This window comes from Phalacrocorax carbo, chromosome 3 (genome assembly GCF_963921805.1).
Source record: "Phalacrocorax carbo chromosome 3, bPhaCar2.1, whole genome shotgun sequence".
NCBI classification, from domain to species: Eukaryota; Metazoa; Chordata; class Aves; order Suliformes; family Phalacrocoracidae; genus Phalacrocorax; species Phalacrocorax carbo.
Window position 1 is genome coordinate 5,025,293 of NC_087515.1, and position 21,605 is coordinate 5,046,897.

A 21,605-nucleotide genomic window follows, 5' to 3' on the forward strand; every position below is an offset into this window, starting at 1 on the left:
CTTGGCCACCCGGGCACTGCTGGCTCATGCCCAGCCGGCTGTCAGCCCCCACCCCCAGGGCCTTCTCCGCCGGGCACTTCCCAGCCCCTCTGCCCCAAAACTATCAGCTCAGAGCCAGAGCATGGAGGGGTGGAAGCCTATTGCTCTAAAGCAAGGCATGACCAGCAATGCCTTTTTTCTAATATTGTGCTTAAAATTTGCAGGATCCTGTAATGTTTTAGTTAGCATTCAGTGTTTTGAGAGCCTTATGGGATCCAGCAATAAGGAAAGCATACCTATGTTGGTTAGAGATTGTATGTTAATTCCTTTCATGTGTTCACTTCAGTCTTTCCAATGCAGAGCAGATGGATAGATTTTGTAAGCTCCCTACAGGGAAATCAAACAAATCTTTACTGTTTTTCTTCCTATAATACTCCTGAGCTGTTGATAATTCCACAAGAAATTCTGTACAAATGCTGGTAGATGGGTGAGGGTGGGCAAACAGAGATTTTTGAGATCCTTTTAGAACACTTTGTAGTATATTGGACCTTTGACCAAGTTATCTAAGCATTTCCTCTCTTTCTGACCATACCACACATAGCGTGGGTGGCTGCCTGCCTGCCTTGTATTTGTTCCCCCTCCCTGGGCAAATTTGAGGTTAAACCTGTAAAAATTGCCCCTTCATTGTGTCTGGAAGGCTCCATAATTGGTTGAATGCGGCGGGTGCATTGACTCTACCACTGCCATGATGCATTGGTATAGATATAGAGGGGTGGTGCCCCTGAGTTGCTAGCTCTGCTTTACATCCTATTATCCTGTCGTATAGACCAGACCATTTATAAATGACTGTGCTGTGGTGGAAATCTGAGACTTTCAAGGCTTTGTTCCTCTCACGCGGAACATGCAGGTACTGTTTCAAGGGAAGTCTATCTGCTCATCTTCTGTAAGAGAGGCTTGCAGGCCATGAAAAGGGAGGTAGCTCAGTAAACCAAAGTAATTTTTAACGTGAGAACCTGCTGCACTGTTCTGGTTGTTGGTTGTGTTTTTTTTGGTTTTTTTTGTTGTTGTTGTTGCTTGGTTTAGGGTTTTTTGAGTTGATTTTTTTTTTTGAGTTTTTAGATGGTCTAAAAGAACAGCAGTCCATGAAAGTATATTGCTTCCAGTACAGAGTCATCATCTGAGAGGGATACCTGGGACCTTTTGTTTTCTGGTAGGCAGCTGGTCTAATGCTACCTGTGAAAACATGATGGGTAAGAACCTCAGTTACAACAGAGACTTCCTTTATCTTCTCTCTCCCGTTTTGTTTCTGGAGCAAAGCTTCAAGTTCCCATGTAGAGTTCCCCACTGCAGTTTTCAGAGCAAGCAGTTTGGGGTTGTGTCCATGTATTTATGCTCTCTTTATAGTTCCACTCTATAAGAAAGAATATCTGATACCTTTTCATCAGCATGACTTGCCACAGAAGGAAGATAATGTTGTCAAATTGTGTTTTGGTTTTGGTGGTGCTGATCTGTATGTAGCTAGTGGCTTAAGCAGAACTGCGAGTCTATTTCTTCACATACTGTAGCCCTTGGGGAGCATTGCACAATTTAATATATGCCATATTTTAAAATCTGTGCTATTTTCTTTCAAACTTCAACTGAAAGCAACTCTACACCTACTCGTTGGTGTTTCTTAGCCTAGACTTTGTGCTGCTTTGTTGTGCATTTTTACAGCATGGCTTTTAAAAGTGTGAAGATAAACCTTTGCAGAACACTTCTTATATTATCTATACTAGTTTTGGACTTCTATCACCAAAAAAAACCACAAAACAAAACAGGAATTCTTTCAAATGGTATACTTTAGGATGGTATTGTCAACATTCAGGTTAGGCAATAACAAAGGAGCCTTATCTTTATTTGACAGCTGGAACAAAGCGCTTTAGGTTCACAATATGTGCTTAAATAGAGCCTGGTAGAAAAAAATCCCAACATAATCTGTGTCTCTAGTTATAAAATCCTTGATATAAAAGCCCAGATGTAGTCCACTTTTTAAAATTTCTTATTATTTAGAGCTTGCTTTATAAAAATGACCAGTATCTCAAAATATAATGCAGTTAGTTTTAGACTATTGCAATGTTTCACTGTTAATTGACTGGCCAGTCTTCTCATCAACCCATGGCATTTATTCAGAGGCAGTGAAGAAAGGCAGATGTTGGCTTAGAGATTGCCGGAGCAAGGAAAGGGCCATAGTGAACTGGGATTGAATCGTCCTCAGTTGACATTAATATATAACTGACAGTTGTTCGTATATGTGAACTGTGCTGATTGGAAACCTTTACCAAAGCTCTTCCTCTACCATCTCCAATAAAAGGAGCTGTATTGAAAGCCAAGGAGCTTTGCATTGATTTCTGCTAGCTTCCTTGTCTTGAGGGATCCTTTTAAGAGTAGAATTTCATTCAGAATAGGCATCTATGCCGTTGTGCTGCATAGCTTTACTTTTTTAAAAAAGCAGATGCAGACTGGAATCAGTGATACGTGTTTTTCTCTTATTTCTGTACCATTTCATATGTAGTGACAGTACTGTCAGCACTGCTTACAGAATAATGCTGATATCAAATAAAGTGCACCAGCACTTTATTTCTTCCTTTAATGTATCTTTCTATGTTATTGTAAATTATTTTTACTGTAAAGTCATATTAGAAATGTAGGCGTCTCTGGTTTCATTGAAATTTTGATGTGTATGAAGGAATATGAAAAGCAAGCAGTCAATGGGGCACTGTTTATTTTGTATTGCGACTTGACTAAAACAGAAATGATGTCTCCAAAAAGCCTATGCATTAAAACCCTTGGCTGTTCAAAGGAATTTACAAATGCAGTAAATCTGAGGAAAAGGACTGTATGGGGTAGACACTGTATAGAATTGTACCTTTATTTTAGCACAGTTACAACGATGAGTAAGGGGTTGCCACATATGGAAAACTGCCCACTCTTTCAGCAACCGTTATGCATGTCAGGCACTTAAAAAAAACGTAATTACTCCAGCGTTTAGAAAATTATGGAAGTGGCTAGTTTATGCTGTAATGTGAAATACTCGGGAAGCTCTTACTATGAAAAGCTTTGCTATTAAATGTACTATAAAAATTTAATGTTTTTGAGAAGTGTCAGACTAAGCAGTGGAGATTAAGCTTCTGGTGCACTGAAATTATTGCATATTATTGCGCATATTTTATGTCTGATGCTTTGTCCTCCCCATTTGTCTTTTCAGCTGTCATTTGTTTTGTTGATTGTAAATTTATTGGAGTTGGATTTTTTTTTTGCTGTTGTCTGAGCCCAGTCTGATTGGAGCCTGCAACGGAGGCTCCTCCATGAGATGGTAGTGGCAAATAACTCCTTTGCTTGCAGGATAGTCATGTTACAGGAAATGGTGATGTAGGTTTACCCAGATAGTCCTGATGTACCTTAAACTCAGCCAAGAAAGAACAGCTGTGGGGATAGTTCAGCCTACATCATTGCCAGGTGACAATGAGAAGGAAACGTGGGAAAGCAAAATTTTTCTAATGCTGGCCAAGTAACTTGAGATTAATCACTCAAGTCAGGACTCTGATGTTTCCCGCTGGGCTCTCACCCCCCTCTCCCGGAGGTGTGCTGGAAGAACCTTTCTGGCTTTGTGGCTTCTTGCTAATCTTCCTGCTGACGTTGAAAGTAACTTTACCTACACCTTCACAAAACCCACCGAGTCCTACAGCGTGTGTCCATAAATCATTGCTCCATTTAACTGTTATTGCTAAGAGACAGAATGTTACAGATCTGGGTGCAACCTGTCAGCGGTGGTGTTGCTGTGAATGTTCTACAAAATAGGGCCGCTGGTCAAAATTTATGCTGAAAGTTTACACTAGACTTGCACTAGTGCCCTCCTGGGAAGAAGCTTCATATACAGTATAGGCTTTTCAGTGTCAAGGTGTAAACTGTAGGTGGGGAAACTTGGTGTTGTGCTTTGGGGGAAGCATCAGTGAAATCTGAGACTTTCGGTTTTGTTCAAAGCCTAAATGAATGTTCTTAAATTCAGTATGTTCTTAAATTCAATATTGATTTTCCCCCCTCTAATTCATATCTGTCAACATGTCAAGCTTCTTTTTAGAAGAAATATAACAGCTGAAATGCGTTTGTTCTTGTATTGTTTTTAAAGCTTTCAGACTTTGCAACCCTGCTGCAACACTGACTTTCGGTATGTTAAATTCTGGAATGTTATATACATTTTAAGGATGCAGCAATTTCCTGGCTTGTAACTGGTATGGACTGATGGGGGGAAAATGCAGAGCTTGCTGGGAGGCAGGGAGTCGCCTTGAGCAGTCCTTGTAAGAAATCCTCCAAACACTGTTCTCTGCTTCTCTCGCAGGGACTATTTTGAGCACACTGATCTCTTGTTGCTAGGAAAGGAAAAGGAGTGGAGAGGTGGTAGACAGCTGACGTTGCCTGCAGCAGGGGAAGCTTGTGACATCAAATCTGGCTTCAGGTCATCGCTGTGTGTTTTGGGTTGAGTCTGTCTGGGAATGCAGGAGACCTCTTCTCTTGTACTCTTCAAGTTACTAGTCTTTTAACTTTAATTAGCACCAGAATCGGAGGAAACATCAGTGTAGGTAAAGCAGAAATTAGAAGGGTTTGTCACCTGTACTACAAGTGCCAAATAACTGAGGAATATACACAAAGTAAAGAATTATGGAGTTGTAGCGCACTCTACAGATTTTGGCCTTCTTGCTTTGAGGCTATTTCAGTAGCAGTTGCTTCTAACTCCAGATGATGTTCAGCACCCAGGGGTTTGATTTGCTCAGCTGTTGCTCAAGGTTCTCTTGATAGTTCAGGAGCACAGCTGGAGTGCTCAATTTCACAAAGTTGCCTTTTTGGTTGGAATGGAAAAAATTAAGTGGTGAGTAAACGGGGTAGTTTCATTTGCATTATGCTCTAGCCTTCTATGAACTGAACATGAACGTTGGGCTCATAGCCTTGTCTGGAAAGCTTTAGCCTCTGCTTACTGGCCTTTCTAGGAGCTACTGTTTCCACTGACTGCTGGAAGCATTCCAAGGACCCTGGCCCAAAGAGCATTTTGGTTCAGATTAGGTATGCAAGCCTTTGAAGGGAATCTCCCAATTGTCCCGTTTGCTATACTTAGCTTTGCATTGTAGATCTGTCTTGGAACATATGGACTGGTTTTCTTTCAGGTGGAACAAAGTCTAAAGATATGCTCTAGCAGTGTACTTGAGGGACTCCACCTGCTACCTGGCATTCAGTCCATGGGACTACACTAAACCTAGTCTGAAGTAAAACCTCTGAGCTGCAGGTGTTGGTTGCTTTGCGCTGAACTGTTTTGCTCTGCAGATGTCCTCCTGTTGGTCCATGTAGTGGGAAGGGTAGGCATAGCTCTGGGGCACAGCTGCTGCTCCTGTCACTCCAACAGGCTCTCCCAGTGTCTGTCCCCAGCCCCATGCCTTCGTGGAGCCAGCCTTGCCCGGGTGTGCAGTTTGACTCTGCACTGGATTTATTTTGTTGGTTTCCATACGCAGAGCTAAATGGAAGGTAGAAAAGGTTTTGCTCTGTACCAGTGACCAGACAGCACATGGTAAGGGCTGGCTCTTCAACTATCCAAATGTAATCTGAAGCTCCCTTTTACGCATATCCAGTGCGTTAGGACTTGCAAGGAATTGAATGTCTTACTGTGTATCTCTGGTACTGTTAAATGGTTGATTATTTTGTCCTTAAATTAAGAGCACACGCATACTGCAGTTACTTGTGCTGCCTTCATTTCTGATCATGGTATACATCTTTACATGTCCTATTTGAAGATTAATTGGTTTGCATGTTCTCCTGCAAGTAATTTGGCAGGAGGCTAGTGCTAGTAATTGGGCCGTAGACACCTTGCTTACTAGTCCAGCTGCATTTCAGTCATGTATTCTAGCTCTGCATTAGACTCCTCACTTTCTAGCCTTTGTAGCATTGCTTTAGCTAATGTAAGTGTCTCTGTCCTGGAAAATGAGTGGTGCAATTTGAACATGATGATGCTTAAGTTATTAATGTGCAGGGAAAGTGAAGAGGGAATTTTTTTTTTTTACTTACAGTAAAAAAAAAAAAAAGGAAATGACTAACAAGATCATCAGACTTTAGGTTTAAAATTACCGTATGGGGTATGTGTTTATATCATGCCATTTTGACATTCTTTGTCATAGTATATTTTGGAGACCAAAAGCATAGATAGCCTCAGAAAAGAGAAGTTTCTGGTGGATAGATGATCGCTTCTTTCCTCTTTTTTTTTTTTTTTTTTTGTCCCATCCATGTCATCCATCCCTGTCCCCCACCCCCAGGGGTGCTTAAGAGGTCTGTCAGCTGACAAACATTTGAGGTTCAGGAGCATTCAGGAGCAGTACCAAGGTAAAGGGGCACTTTGCACCCTCATTCTTAGTCTCCTCTCTAAAGGCCTGCCACTGTGTGAAGAGGGGCCTTTGGATATACAAAGTGTACAAAAACACTTCAGTCATCTTGGAAGCTTTACATTTTTAAGCAAGCGAATGCTGGGGAGGTTACCTGGCTCTAGAAGTATCTAGCAGGTAAGAAAAGGATTTTTAGGGCTGCAGTGTGTGATTTACACGTGTAAACCGTGTACAAATCCTGGTTTAGATCCTTCAGATTTTGGGGGGAAGTGAGGGAAAGAGGGATGGAGTTCTTTACAGGATACTGGGGCAGGAACAAATGGCCTTCTGCAGTTGAACTAGGTGAAGAAAACATTTCCTTCATGCCCAGCAATTTGTAGGATAGCACGACTGATCATCCCTATCAGCAAAGAACAGACATAAACAAACATACAAACATATGCGGTATGTAGCAAATGAGGTTCTACCCTTACTGTGATGATTTTCTTCAACGTTTTTTAAATGATGATAAATAGTTCTGATAAAATGAACCCTCTCTTCAAGGGAATAAAACCAATATCAGAATATGTAAAAAACAGAGGTAGCCAGATGTTCTCATATGGTCAATTAAAAATTATGGAAATTGCTTCCCTTGCTCAAAGCTATTGCAAAACATGACCTTTGGAGACGATGCCGGTCTCAGCTGAACAGACAGCCGTCAGAGAACAGCACCTTCTAGGCCTGTACCCTGGGTTGGCTTTAAATTGAGGGGGATATCTGAAGTGTACCAGGCAGTAACAGGTTGGGATGGAGGGTGATTTAAGGGTTGACTTTTGCTGTTTGCACTGAAGCTTCATCTAGGGTATCCATAGGACTGCTGCAAGGCAGCAAGCTAGCAACAGAATACAGTGAAATAAAAGGCTAGTAAAGAGAATTAAGCTTCCAAATGCTTGTCTGCAGAACAGTATGTATTGAATACATTAAAGTTCCTTTATTTAAGAACTTCGTCAAACAGGGGGATTGTTTTTTGCCTGTAAGCTGTGTGTTAAATGACTGACTTGAGGTGAAGTGTGGGGCAGAGGAGTAAAGTGCTGAGCCTTTGTGTGTGATGGAGGTATCGGAGTGCGTGTGGTTTCTTCTGTTGTCTCAGTCCATCTGTAAGCTTTGGGATCCTGTGAAGGTGTTTTCTGTGTTGAAGTAACGTGCTTAAAAGACGAAAATGAATGTAAAAGAAAGTGGTGTCCTTGAGTCTGATGGCTTACAAATAGCAAAGGCCTTTTGTGTCTGCTTCGTGGCTGGAAAATCCTAAAAATATGGTGGGAAGGGATCTCAGGAGAACACATTAGATCTTACTGGCCTCACTCTTAAAAACTATGCCAGAGCTATTCCTGACCTTGTTCGTCTGACATGAAAGCCAACACTGGTGGAGATTTCCTGGCTGTTCCAAGCAGTTAGTGCTTTACTATCTCTAATGTTTTTCCTCATCTTTGCTGCAACTCGGGTTGTTACTGAGGACTCAAGTTCTGAGGAGAGGTAAAAAGCATTGTATTACTGCTTTCTTTGCAGCTTCCTGGGATGTAATAGTACTGGAAGTTGCTACCCTCAGTCTTTATCTCCACTAGATTGAGGAACCCTGCTTATTGCTCTTTTTTACATGTCCTATTTGCTAGACTCGTGATCATTCCCATTATTTCTGCTTGAATCCAGCTCTCTCCCTAGCTGCAGCTCTGAAAGCTGGACTGAGATAAGCCTTATTTGCATGGTTTCCTGCTCTGCAGCTGGCATTGAGGTGCCTTGGTCTCTCCATGTACTGAAGACATCAGCCAGGTCAAACCGAGGGGTCTCCTTTCCAGGAGAGGAGCCAGCTTTCCAGGAGAAAGCTGAGTGCTGTGGTGTTCAGCTCAGGGCTTGTGGAGTCTCTTGAGACGTAACCCCTAACTGCATGCTGGAAGGGTGAACCATCACTTAGTGCTGAGAGATGACGAGCAGTTATAGCCAGCAATAGTACTTATAAAATGCCAGTGAAATTATTTAGAAATGTCTGTTAGTAGAAACTAATTGAATTCTGTGTAGACTGGAATATATAAAGCAGGATGCAGCCAAGAATTAATGAGAGAAAGAATGAATTGTCATGTGGAGGCCCTCATCTGTTTTCCTTCACAAAGTAGCCTGTTTCTAGAGCCAGGATGGGTAGGAGTGGGACGATGAAACAACTGGACACACAAACACAGTGTGAGCATAATTATGTTGAAGAACAATGTCAACATCATTGAAAGGCTGTAGACGGTTGCCACAACTCCCGCTTGGGTAACCCAGGAAGCCCAATGGTGAATGGTTTGGGTAAAAGGAGGTGTTTCCACATATTTTGGTGTTTGGTGGTCATTGGTCACAATCCAACCCTTATTTTTCTGTTCTGTTTCTAACAGAGATATTTTTGATGGCGGTTTGAAATTTGAAATGCAAATGCTGATATGTTTTTCTGGTCAAAGTATGGGCTCAGAAGTCTCATCTGGGCCCAAATTCCAGTCTCCCTGTTGTGGTAGGGATAGGATGAATCTGTTCAGCTGTGGTCCCTAAGAAACACACCATAGATGTGTTTCACCTCTGCTGCTGAAAAGGTGTTTCTCCTTTGTAGGAAGAGTATGCACAGGTGTACATGTGGTTGGTGGGGCAAAGCTGGACCCTGCAGTAACTTGGTTGGGGATCATTTCAGCTAGAGCCTTCTGGCAGCGTTTTGCACCCTAATAACAACAACAACATGAGTTTAACTACCCTGTCATGGTCTGCTAGCTTAGGGAGAACATCTAGTCTCATTAATATGTTCTGTGTCTTTATTCCACCCCACAAGCACAGAAGCGGAAGGGAGATCAATACTAATGATAGATTATTGTAAAAATGGATCATTTCACTAAACCAGCAAATGTAAATAACCCCTCTTCTTCAAACCCCTTTGAGGATAAAGAAAATAAGCAGTAAAAAGCATGCACAGATGGGTGTTATTCTGATAGTAACATGTAACATTGAAAATGTTAGAAGGGAAGGAACGCTAATCATGCAAAATTGTAGGCAGTGAGGTCATGAGGGAAGTACTGAACTGTAAAGGTTTTCCATTTGTGGGCTAGCTCAAAACATTCTGATTTGACTAATGTATCATCAAAGGTGGTCTGGGTTGGACCGGCCAGGCTTGTTATCTGTCATGTATGTGATTTTGCTAGTAAACTGGCACAACAGAGAATATATATACCAGAAATAATAATTTGTAATGGGAACCGTGTGCATTTGTTTTCTACACAGGGAAAGAAAACAAAGTAAGAACTAACTTACATAAAGAAGTGCTTACTCTAAGAAATTTACAGAGTTATGGTCGAGTCAAAGCACTCTCTTAAGGACCCCGTTATTTTTATGTGAAGCTGAAAGTAAATCTTTTTGTTGAATGATAAAGTAAGCATAATTCAGGAGAGCCTGGAATGAGATGATTGTTTAATTGCTATAATTGCACGTGCATCTTCTGCTGAAATATGTTGCTGAGATCATATGTGATTCTTCAGTTCTTGACCTAATAACAATGCAACTTTTTAAAAGGTCAGACTTAAAACAATCTTAGATGGTAGTTATACATTTAAAAACTGGAATAGTGAAGAGTAGGAGTTTTCTTTGAATTAAATTCAGAGCTGTTACTCTAGGAAAAGAGCACAGCTGATAACTTCGAGCCAATTCTTTGGAGCCTTACCAAATGAAAACTCTGTGAAAGTGCTGGGAAGCCTGCAGTTTTATCCTTGTCATAGAAGAAAGTAGCTTAGCATCCTGGTCATCTGATGTTTTCCATTGTAGCCTTAGTAGTTCATCCTTCAGCAAAACAGACATTTTTATCAAAAGGGGAAGAACTATCTGTGAGGTGGGTTTTACTTTTTGTAGATCGACCTTCTTCTTCAGGTAAAATGGAACCTTTTTGGCGCTATTAAGTAATTTTTTTAATTTTTAATTTCTAGCCAATAAATTTAGGCAGAAACTGGAAGAACTGGAGAAAGAGAAAAAATCTTTAAAATTTCAGCTTCCTTCAAGACATCCTTCAATTAGCAGTTTTTTGGACAGGTTCGCTACTCAAGTTCAAGCAGCATTGTGCTGGGCTGCTGATCATCGGTAAGTTTGTTGATTCCTTACTGTGTAAAATGATGTTTCTGTTTTTCTCAAAATGTAAAATACAATTTACGATTAATTTTAATAAAGAGTTTTGAGGAATGTATCAATTGAATGTATCAATATGGAGGTTGTTCATTAAAATCTCCCTTGCCCCCCTCCCCCTTTTTTTTCCTCTACAATTCTTTCAGGATTTCCCTAAAAAACATTGATCATGATGAACTGGTGAATTAAATGAAACTTTTCTCACTGACGTTGAGTGGGAATGGGGTTGAATCCTTGACACGGCAGCTTGAGCATACAACAGCAAGGCAGCTTGAGCAACGGTTCCCCGTGGAGTTAATTCTGATGCTCCTTTTCAGGCAATCAAAGGGGTTTTAAATATAAAGTAAAAACAGATTCTTTTTTTATATGCATAAATCTTTAGGAGCTTTTTTTTATGCATCACTTGTTAGGTGGCTTAGCACTCTACAAAGTCACAAAAACAAATTCTCAGCCTTCTCTTGAAGGGATAACAGCTTCAAAGATTGGGGGAATGTGAGATGTGTTGGATGACCCAAGGGAGGTAGTTAGCTTAGGAAGAAAAAGTTGTCTCTCTTTCTAGGTCTTTCTTCAGCGATGCTATTGGTTACTGTTGTTAGCAGAGGATTCTTCATAGGTGTTGGAAGCTATTCTCAAATGCGATAGCACAAATGAAAGAAGAAAACCCTTTTGTTTTCTGGCAGCTTGTACCATATGAAGGCTGCAGTGTGCTAGTCAACACATTTGGGTGTAATTTTTGATATACATGAAAATTAGATAGTCAGTACAGGTAATAGGATTTTATTGTGAAATCTGAGACTTTAAAGGGTATTTTTGGCCTCAATTTATAGTATTCAGTAATGAGGCAGGTTTAAAACAATCCTCAGCCTCAGAGCTGTTTCATTCTACCTTCCTAGGGCCTCAGGAGGTAGCTGTTTTACTGTTCCTTAAAGATAAGGATACAACGTTCTGTATTTTGTCATTGACACATTCACTCCCTGTATTAATTTGTAATAGTGATCTTGGCTTTAGAGGTGGTGTTGTCTTCAGAGTCACAGAAATTGAGTCACTACAGGACCCTTGAAATACATAGTCTACTTATTTTTTTCCTGTGTAATGTGTGTGTATATATTTATATATAAAATATTTCTTTTATTTATATATAATCTCTACATTTATTGAAGTGTTACTGTTCTTCTGATGATTATACCTGTAACTCTTCTTTTTGCACAGGTCTGAGAGCAGTGCTATTCTTCGGGGTCAGATGAATATCCTCTTCACTTTTCTCTTGTGCACACTCCTTTCTTTGAGCTTGAGTCTCATTGTTGTTGTGACACCTTTTCTTTTTCTCGCTTGATTCTTGTAGCCCTTTGCACTGCTTTGTGGTCTGACTTTTGTTGATGCACTGAGTGTTCCCTTTGTCTTCATTAGAGGTGTTTACAATTTTTCTGTTCCAATAATATTTTTAGATTGCATGGGGTGGAGAACATGACCACTTCTTCAAGGAAAATTTGTAGGCTTCAGTTTTTATTTTCATTTTGAATGGGAACAAAACGAATATACCCAAGATTTCTTTTTTCACCTGGAAAATTAAAAAGATGGTCAGACTAGCTCCAGAAGACCAGATCATTGTAGTTTTACTGTAGTCAAGCCAGTCTCATCTTTTTGCAAATAAAGAATTTTTATAATGAAAAGTGTGTATGGCAGGTTATTTGTTTAATATAGGAGACTGAAATTCATGCCCTGGTTTTGTTTTTCTTGGTTAAATTATGAGTTTTTAGGTGAACGTGTTTGGTGTTGACACAGGATACTGGGGGCAGGTGGTAGGAGCTGGGTTTGGTTATGTTTAGCTCAGGAGCAATACCGTGTTCATGCAATCACCCAGGTTTGGTGAGATCAGAGAGATCTTGTTTCTGTGTCCTCAGTACCAAGTAGGCAGATGTACACGGGATTTCCCATGTGATAACTATGTGAGATTATGAGAATAACCTATGTCTATCGGGGAACGTTTACTAAATTTTGACCAGCCACTCAGAAATTTCTATTGCATACAGGCCTCGGAAAGATGCAGCTCTTGCTAAAAGAAGGCAGCTTCAGAGCTGCTGGGAAGTGTGGTTGGTTGGAGCCACAGCAATCCATAGGGATTGTAGGGCACATAGTGATGGCCTATTACCTCATAATATGGCTGTCTCTTTGATCTGTTTTGTTGTTACAGAAATAACAGTTAGACTATCGTTATGTCTATTTTGTTTAAGTATTAATGCTATATATATTTTAGTGCCAGGGGTTTATTTTGCTTTTTCAGTATGTTCTTCAGCCCATAGAGAGGAGTAAAGCATGCACATCATCCGATGGCCTTGCAGAAGAGATGGGAACCTCTTGTTCTACACACTTGTTAAACAGCTCTGCATGGAGATCATAATTGTGTGATTAATATTGCTTAAACCAGACTTGTGATGCATGTTTTGTGTGTGGCCTGGATGTATTTGCTTTGCAAGATTACGGTGGGAAATCATGCTTCAAAAACATCCTTTGTTTGAGACAGAGCACTTTTTTTTTTTAAGCAAGATATTGAAATGCCCCTGTACCCTTTATGTGGAAACGCCCGCACTCGTCTCTAGAGTTGGACACAGAAATGCAATTGGTCTTGCAAGCACGCATGCCCTTATGCAGAAATGTGCCAGACAAAATAGGTTTGCATTGTTTGCAGGTGCATTCTGAGAGGCTGATTATAGACTTGACACTTAATGCACTGATTACCTTGGGGTCCAATCATGCAAAGATTTACAGCTGGGGATTGTACAGGCCACTGTGAGGAATCCCACTGACTGTGATTTTGAAAGAACTCGCTGTGCAAGAGAAGTAAAATTTGGCATCGTGGAGCAAACACTCCAGATGATCTCTAATGTAGTCTCCAAAAGCTGACAGAAGCTGCAAAAATGGCTTTGGCAAGTTTCTAAACTTCTGTCTAAGAGAGATTTTTCTCTCTCCTATCTGTATTGATAGAAATTACATGCCTTAGTTTTGTCTCTTTCAAGGCAGTGATGGATAAATTTCTGAAATATGAAAAAGCTGGGGGAAGCCTGAAGCTATACAAGTTTTCCTTTTTCCTTCCTCAGCGTGTTGTAAAAACAGTGTAAATGTTTGAGATAATAAAGGAAGATATGCCAAGGAAAAATCTCTTGTTCTCTAACTGTATCCATTTAAGATGTAATCATTCTGGTGATGGAGTGTTATGACTCTGAAGGTAGCATGTAGCATTCTGATCTATTTAATCTCTGAGATGTGGATACTTGGTGATAATGCTAATTTTTAGTTCTTTTCATTTTTTTTTTCAAAGGGTTAGACATGAAGAAACCCAGCTTTGGCATGAAAATGAACACAAACTTTTGAGATCCACTTACCAGGCGAGGACGCAGGTTTCAGCCTCAAAACGAAACCAGCTTTTTCAAGAAAAGAAGTGGTTGCAGGTAACAAGACTTCAAAGTGGTCTATAAGAACCAGTGCTGGGTGGGGAAAAGCTTGTAAGCTGTCACACAGAATTAAATAAACTTATTGTAATAGTGACTTTGCTTCTGTGCAGCAATTAGAGCCTTGGCTGTAGTCCAGTTGATAATTTAAGTGATGATTGGAGATGGCAGCCGCAGGAGTTGTGTTAATCTCATTACAGAGAGGCAGAGCTGGAAGGCTTGGTGGCTTGTGTGCGTGTTTGAGCTTTCCTTATTATCTTTTTAAGTGTGCTGTTTATGTTCTGATTTGCCATTTTAATATTTCACTGATTTTCAGAAGTTTTCATTTGAAGACAAAAAGTGTTGAAGGAAGTAATCTTTCATCCATTTCTAGTTAGAATTGACTAGAAGTCCATGATTTACCATCTTTTGTTCCTGAAAGATGATTGATGCATTTTATAAGGATGAAGGAATCATCAAGGAGCAGTCGGCATTTGCCAACAATAACTTTGCGCTGACATGTGATGTCACAACGTGGTAATTTGGCAAATGGAATGTTTTTAAGATGGCTTCTGTCCAATCTTAAATCTGCAAGCCTTTTAAGCAAAAATTTAGCCCTTCTTTTCATTGTCCTTCAAAAAATTCTCAGTTTACTGTCTAATACAAGTCTTTGCTCCACCTCCTTTTAAACTTTGATCACATTCAGCAATACGACATCTTAGAGAGCTGGTAGGTCTAGTTTTCTTTTTTCTGTGATGTTGTCTTGAAATATTTTTTTTATCCTTTTCTTCCTTTGGTGGATCTGATAGTATAATCACCTATGTGTATACACGTGAATACATATATAAAAACCAGAAATAAATGGAGAAAAGTATTTTAGATGGCCGTCACAAAACCTTACTTAGATGAAGAAATGTCTTTGGTATCCTAGTCGTTACCTTTATATTATTTGGATTTATCTTATCAATATATAAGAGGAGATACAGTCTAGTGCAACATTATCAGTGTCCAAAAAACTGCTTTTTTGGTAATCTACGTGTCCAGCCAGCCACCTCAAGCTATTCAACTGAAAACTGCTCTACTTAAGATTCCATGCCAGCTAATGCTTTTATACTTACTCCAGGTGAATTTTTATTCCTGTGTGGTTATATTAGGGACAAATTAGCCACATCACTGTACAGGCATGCTCTTTATAAGCATTTGATCAAAACTGCCATGAATTCTAGGTTCTGGCGAAGGCTGACCTGTGATGTTTGGTGGTTCCCATCATCCCTTGAGCTCCTGCCCAAAATCTAACATGATCTGAAATAATAATTATTTTTTTTCTGTCAGCCCTACTTTACCTTCCTTTTCCTTCTACCCCCTCTCCTGTTGGTTCTGCATTTGTCTTCAGGGATTTGAGAGAGCCTGTGATGGTATATAAAATCTACATATTCATGTTTCTACTGCAGTCTGTACTTCCTGGAGAATACCAACCCATAAGAGAAGTTAGAGGTTCACCATCAGTACTGATTAGCTGTCGTGTTAGAAATCTCAGTTTAAACTCGAATTCTCAACGTAAAACTCCAGCTTATGTTTAGTGAGCCAAATATTGTTCTATGCTGAGACTTTAAGTCCTCTTTATTTGTCCCTGGAGGCTGACCAAGAGCACTTTAAAGGCTTCTTGGCATTTCTGGAAAAGAATGCGAAAGAATTCCAGTTTACTGACTATAATTTCCATTCTCCCAAGAACGCCTGTGAACTATTCCCAGGCAGAACAGCTTTCTCTTTGTGAATACAGATTGTGTGCTTCTGGTATCTATTTATGTTGTAAAAACATTTCAGTACTAAAAGCGTGTTTGTAAAACCAAATTCTGTTCATCTCCCTTTCTGTTCCCATGCAGGTCGCTTATTGCAGTGATTGCAATTACTACGTTTTCACAGAATATGAAGGTCTTTGTATTAAGTAGGGCCTATTAAGATTTTGGCAGTGTTCCCAAACCAGTAACACAGCGACAGAATTGTCCTTTGTGCGCACTAAAAGCCTAATTTGAGACTGAAAGAAAGAAAACTGATGTTTTTGGCCTGCTGACCTTTCTGTCCTCGACAAATGCCTGTGGGTTGAAACACGGGCCACTCTGTTTTCTTGTTGCTAAATCTAAAACGAAAAAAGGAGGACAATAATTGATGAATCTAGTGCACAGCGCTAATATAAGTTGAAATTTTTGAGCCAGTCAACCTTTGAACATGCAAGGACTGTTTCTTCTTTTTTTTTAAAGTGATACGCAGGGAGCTCGCTGTAGTGCAGCAAACCTGAAAATATGTTTGTTGACAAAATGAGCATTAGGGAACTAAACTTTACTTAAATTACATTGAAAACACTAAAAGAATGTTAAGGTTTCAAAGTGTAGCACTCAAAAAGCAAAGAAATGCCAAAGTCGGTTATCTGTGCATACTGTGTATGTTTTATGAGAATCTTTAATTGTATGAGCATGCTTATTTATTTATTTATTTCCCCCCTCCCCTGGATGCCTGCCTCGTATCGTGCTGAAGATGGAGAGTGCTTGTTCAGATATTCAGAATACCATTTTATCTTCATTATTCAATATTCAGCCCCAGAACCCTTTTACAGTATGCCACTCAAACCCTCTTTTGGATGCAGATTTATTAATTTGCGAATGGACTCTTTCTACAGCATTAATCAGCATGGCATCTGAGTGATTCAGAACCACTTAATTTTATCTCCATAACATCGTTTTGGATGAAGAGAGATTCTTACTGCTGTTTTATAGCTAGAGAATGAAGTAGTGTATTGCCATAAAAAGCTATATGGTAGTTAACGAATGTCAGTTTTGTAATGCCTAGTTATTTACTTGAAAAAGGTTTGGTGGGATTTTTTCTGTTTTGTTTTTTTCCCATTTTCCTTTTTAGCTGGACTGAATATGGTCAGAGCACAGAGTTATGCGCTTTGATTTCTCTAAAGAGTCTATAGATAGCACTTCAGAGACTTCTCTTGCTGGTTGTATGGAAAATGGTGAACATTCAATCTGTGGCTGTGTGTTGAGGCAATAGATTTAAGTGGCTTGCAAAATTTCAGACGCTGTAAGAAATGTAGGAATAGAATCTGTGCGGCAGTCGCCAGTACGGCATTCAACTACTTCAATAGCAACTAGTTCTCCTTTGATTTTTTTTTTAAAAAAACTTTTCAAATTCTGGGACAAATGAGCAAAGGTCCTATATTAAATAACTTTATTAACTCAGCAACCCAGACTCCTTCATGAAGTGCTCCTTCCTTGGGTGCAAGCTATCTGTTAGGCTTTTAAGGAAAAATTAAAACGTGCTCTTGCAAGAAACATCGGTATCATAATGCATGGGGTTTGGACTTCTGGCAAGATGAGTGCAGCTGAGGTTGAAGCTCTGGTCATTTTAAGTCAAGGGAGGGATTTTGTCCTTTTAATTCAAATTAAATATTAATAGTCAAAAAGACTGGCCAGACAGTGATTCACCACTTGCGCCCTGTGCCTGATGTTGGATTGGAAGCCTAGAGGACCCATTGCGCGGATATTCTGCAGGAGGACAGGTGGTTGATCACTTTAGCTGCCAGTCTGTAGCAAGATTCTGTTGTCATGGTTGACCTGAGATTTTGGGGTTTTTTTGGGGAAGATTTTAACTTGGGAAATACCCATGTATTTGAGAGGGCACTTAGTGTTGGAAGAGGAAATTTGAAATTTGTCTGAAATTTGGTGTTGAAATGGAGGTGGGGAATTTCAGACTGTGGAAGCACTAGAGTTTCTAAATACAATAGATGTAAGAATTTTTGTGTGTCAAAAAAGGATGTCTACTCATTTAATGTTTTGCTAAATTGGACAACCTTAATTCACGCTACTTCTGAGACTAGTACAGCATTTTCCTAGAGGCGGGGGGGTTCTTTAACAGGGTTCATAGTAAACTCAGGTTTCTGTTTCATGCAGAAAGAAATTGAAGACCTTCGAGCAAGACTGGTCATATTAGAAGCAAAAGACCAACAGCTAAGGAGAGAAATTGAAGAACAAGATAGGCTTATTCAGTCACAGGACTGTGAACTGACTGCTTTACTTGGCTGCGTTTCTTTGAGAGAACTACAGGAAATAAGCAAGGCTGTGGATGACACTTTAGCATCCTCCTGTCAAATTCCATTCAGTCTGGATCTTCCAGGGACAATAAAGAGGTATTTAAATTTCACAATGTTGTCAGTGATGTAAAGTCTTGTAATTTCCCCCTGTACTGTTGAATTGGCTGTCAGTTGTTTTCTTCATAATTGTGCCAGGTAATGAGCTGGATTCAGACGCTTTAAAATTTTCTAAGAATAGATGTTGAAGTTCTAATAATAATGTACGTCCTCAGGAAGGAAGACTTTGTAGTTATTTGAAGGTCTTGCACTTAATATTTTTATGGTAAAGAGCCACCTACAGAAAGCATATGTATCTATTAACCGTTAATACCTATCACCAGTTTAAACTATTTCTTGTTAACTGGTGGAATTTTTTCCCAAGCGTGTTAATGCAATAATTACAAAATATTTCTCACAGCCTGAAAGTGTGTACTAGGAACCATCCAAATAAATATTAGAGATGCTTCTTGCTTCGGTGAACTTCCAGTCATAATAAAGTCCAATGTGATGAATGTTAGGCTCCGATAGTGGACTCAAGGTAGTGGGGGAAGGGGTAAAGCATGAAGACTTTTGGAACACCTACAGTTAAATGCACAGTGTCTGGTTCCTTTAAATGGAGAAGTAGCTACTTTTATTAACCTTTCGGAAATAACCTCATCTTTATTTACAAAAGCAATAGAAAGGCTTCAGGGCCTACACTCTACTGGCAGTCAATGGGATGTTGGCGATGGAACTTTGAAAGTGTTACTGCTGCTGTGTCATCAGGACAAAATAAAATTCTTGTTTATCCTAACTTGCATTTCTTCCAGATAAGCAATAACTATGGCTTGCAATTTTTTTCTCCCTTCATGTTTACTGGATTTAGTTTGGTTATATTAACATTCATGAGAAATTGCTGTTCATGTGTGCTAATTTATACAGATTTTTTTAAGTCAGCAGAACATTTCATAGAGGACATATTTCTCTCTTTTGAGACTCGTTTAAAATTTTAAATTAGATTATGGGAAATAGTTTCTTGAATTAAGTTTAGGTTTTTTTAATAGTATCTTATACCTGTGTTTCTGAGATTGAGGAATAAAAGGTCTCAAGCAGTCTGTCTGAGAAGCTGTGCTTTAAGTTTTCTCTTAGCTTTGGATTTGCTTACGAAAGAATATTCAGATTTTTTTTCTCTCACATTGCCAATGCAACATTTGAGTTGCACTGAACTCGTCTTTAAATAATTTCCTGAAGATTCAAGTTAGTACTGGTTCAGGAAGAACTTGCTCAGAGTTCTTTGCTAACCAGCACCACAAATAACACAGTTACTTGAGGGAATACAGGCGTTCATTATTTGAGGTGCGTTCAGAACTTAAATTAATTCTAAGTCTTCATTAATTTCTGTTCATTTTTAAAAGGTGCCTCAAATCGAACTTTTCTGTATTAGTTTTGTTTGTTGATCAACTTTGGGTCACCGGGACCTTGGATCTGATGCTTCTGTTCTCTTTACCATAGCTGGACTTCCCCTATTGCAACTGGGGATAGATAAGTGCCGGTTTGGGCTGCACAAGTAAACACACTTAGGCAGGCAACTCTTGACAGCCTTTGGGAACAGTTTAAATCTTCTACTTCAGGTTATAGTTGTGTGCTCTTGTCAAACCCCAAAGCCTTTTCTGACCAGAACTAATGGCAATGGTGTAGATGCCCGCCTATGGCATGGGCGTGTGGAAGCTAGAGTCCTTGGTTTAGAACGTGGAAGCTCTGCATTTAGGTCCTCTGCAGCCTGTCTGGATCTGAACCTACACCCTCAGAGCAAGCCCTTACCTGCTAAGGATTTCAGTGTCCTGGCAGGGAGTGTGCTCCATCACAGTTCCTAAGCTGGGCCTTAATGTATCCAGGAATGCAAAAACAGAAATCTGGTAAAAGGCCTGAAGGCTAACAGGCAAGAGATCATCTGACTCTGGGAGAGTGAAAGTGGGGAGGGTTCTAGCACTCAGCTGAGATGAGAGAGAGACCTCATGCTGGTCACAGTTGTTGAGGGAGCTGGCTACTGTCCATCGATGAAGTGCTAGATTTTTAATTTTTTTTTTCCTTCCCAACTTGAAACCAGAGTGAGCTGGTAGGAATGTGTCACAGCCTGGCTGATGCAGCCTTTCAAAGAAGCAAGGTACGACTCGCTGCCTTTCAGCAGCTTCTGTCCTCTCTGCAGGAGATGGTGGCGCTCTCTGAATTAAAAACACCTTGTAGGTGTTTTCTCAACGGGATGTAGCTTCTTGGTCTGGTAAATCCCATTCAAAATCTGCCCAAGCGTTGTGATGCTGTGCCTGCTGCTCTACTGAAAAATGCACAAGCTGCCTTGGGAGCACAGAGTGAAATCTCCCATATAGCTGTGTGACTGAACCACTTGATTTTATCATGGTGGCCCCTTCCTTGCCTTTGGTTCTCCAATCTCTTCTCCCAAACCACTTGCTATTTTAGGTGGCTGAAAGCATCCCAGAACTGCGCTTGTGTGATGGTCAGCAGGCACATTTCCCACATGGGTTCTCTGCCACTTTTTGCTTTCAGGGCAGGCTGTATAACCAGAAGGGCTGAGGGGAAGAATATGCTCCTGCAACAGTTGCGGTTCATTAGCAGTGAAAGTTAGGCTCACTGTTAAACTGAACAAAGTGGTAGGTGTCTTCCTTTTAAAGCTGTGAGGTCCATCATATCTCAAGTACACTGATCTTACGTCTGCATCCAGTCATGCTCGGTTCTCTCTTTCTGTAAGATGAAAAAACAGAGAGCAGACAGTAAGACATCTGGTGTGGGTATGCTTCCTATGTGCCTGTGGGCATCCCCTACATTGTGCTACAATTACAGACTAATTTAGGAGGTCATCTTGTCAAACCCCTGCTCAAAGCACAGGGCCACAATTTCCAAGCGAGATCAGGTTGCTCAGGGCCCCATCTGTCTGAGCTTTGCCTATCTCCAAGGACGGAGATTTTGTAGCCTTGCTAGGCATCCTGCATTTCACCACCCTTGCTGTGAACTCTTCTTGTCTCGTATGTAGCCAGAATTCCCCTTGTTGCAATGGCATTGGCTTATCCTAAATCAGTAAATCTTATGAAAGGCAATTGTATATTAGGTAATGGGTTAAAATACTTGATGAAGCCAGTTCAGCACATTAGTTTTAAATTCCGAAGTCTTCCAATATTTAATGTGAAAGGGATTTTTTCTTGAAATATACACTTCATTTTATGAGTCATTGCAGAGAAAAAAAAATTTTGAGTATTCTAAAGTTAGGGCTGTCTGTGTGCGAAATAAAGCTATTGCTCCTGCACGTATACTGAAGACCAGTGTTTATGTAGCAAGTTGTTCAGTATTGATGGGCTGTAAACGATAAGCTCCTGGATGTTGGGTTGCAAGATGCTATGTATTTGCTGTGTATTTATTCTAACTGCATTGTGCTAGTCAGTAAAGTACTGCTATAATGTGCTTTTGCGTAATTATTTGTTGGGTACACGAATTGCATTCAGCATGGGAATAATACAGGGCTGA

General features: G+C 40.1%; 1 protein-coding gene across 5 annotated transcripts in view; it reads left to right on the forward strand.

Moving 5' to 3' along the window:
• DISC1 (DISC1 scaffold protein) overlaps nt 1-21,605 on the forward strand; it is a 214,112-nt gene that overhangs the window by 51,133 nt on the left and 141,374 nt on the right. For all 5 annotated transcript variants that reach the window (XR_010371946.1, XM_064445697.1, XM_064445698.1 and 2 more), the window contains exons 5-7: nt 10,346-10,496; nt 13,855-13,984; nt 17,914-18,149. Coding sequence is in view for 4 of the 5 variants with exons in the window: in XM_064445697.1 (XP_064301767.1) it covers nt 10,346-10,496; nt 13,855-13,984; nt 17,914-18,149 (517 nt within the window). In the remaining variant the exon portion in view is untranslated. The remainder of the gene's footprint in view (nt 1-10,345; nt 10,497-13,854; nt 13,985-17,913; nt 18,150-21,605) is intronic.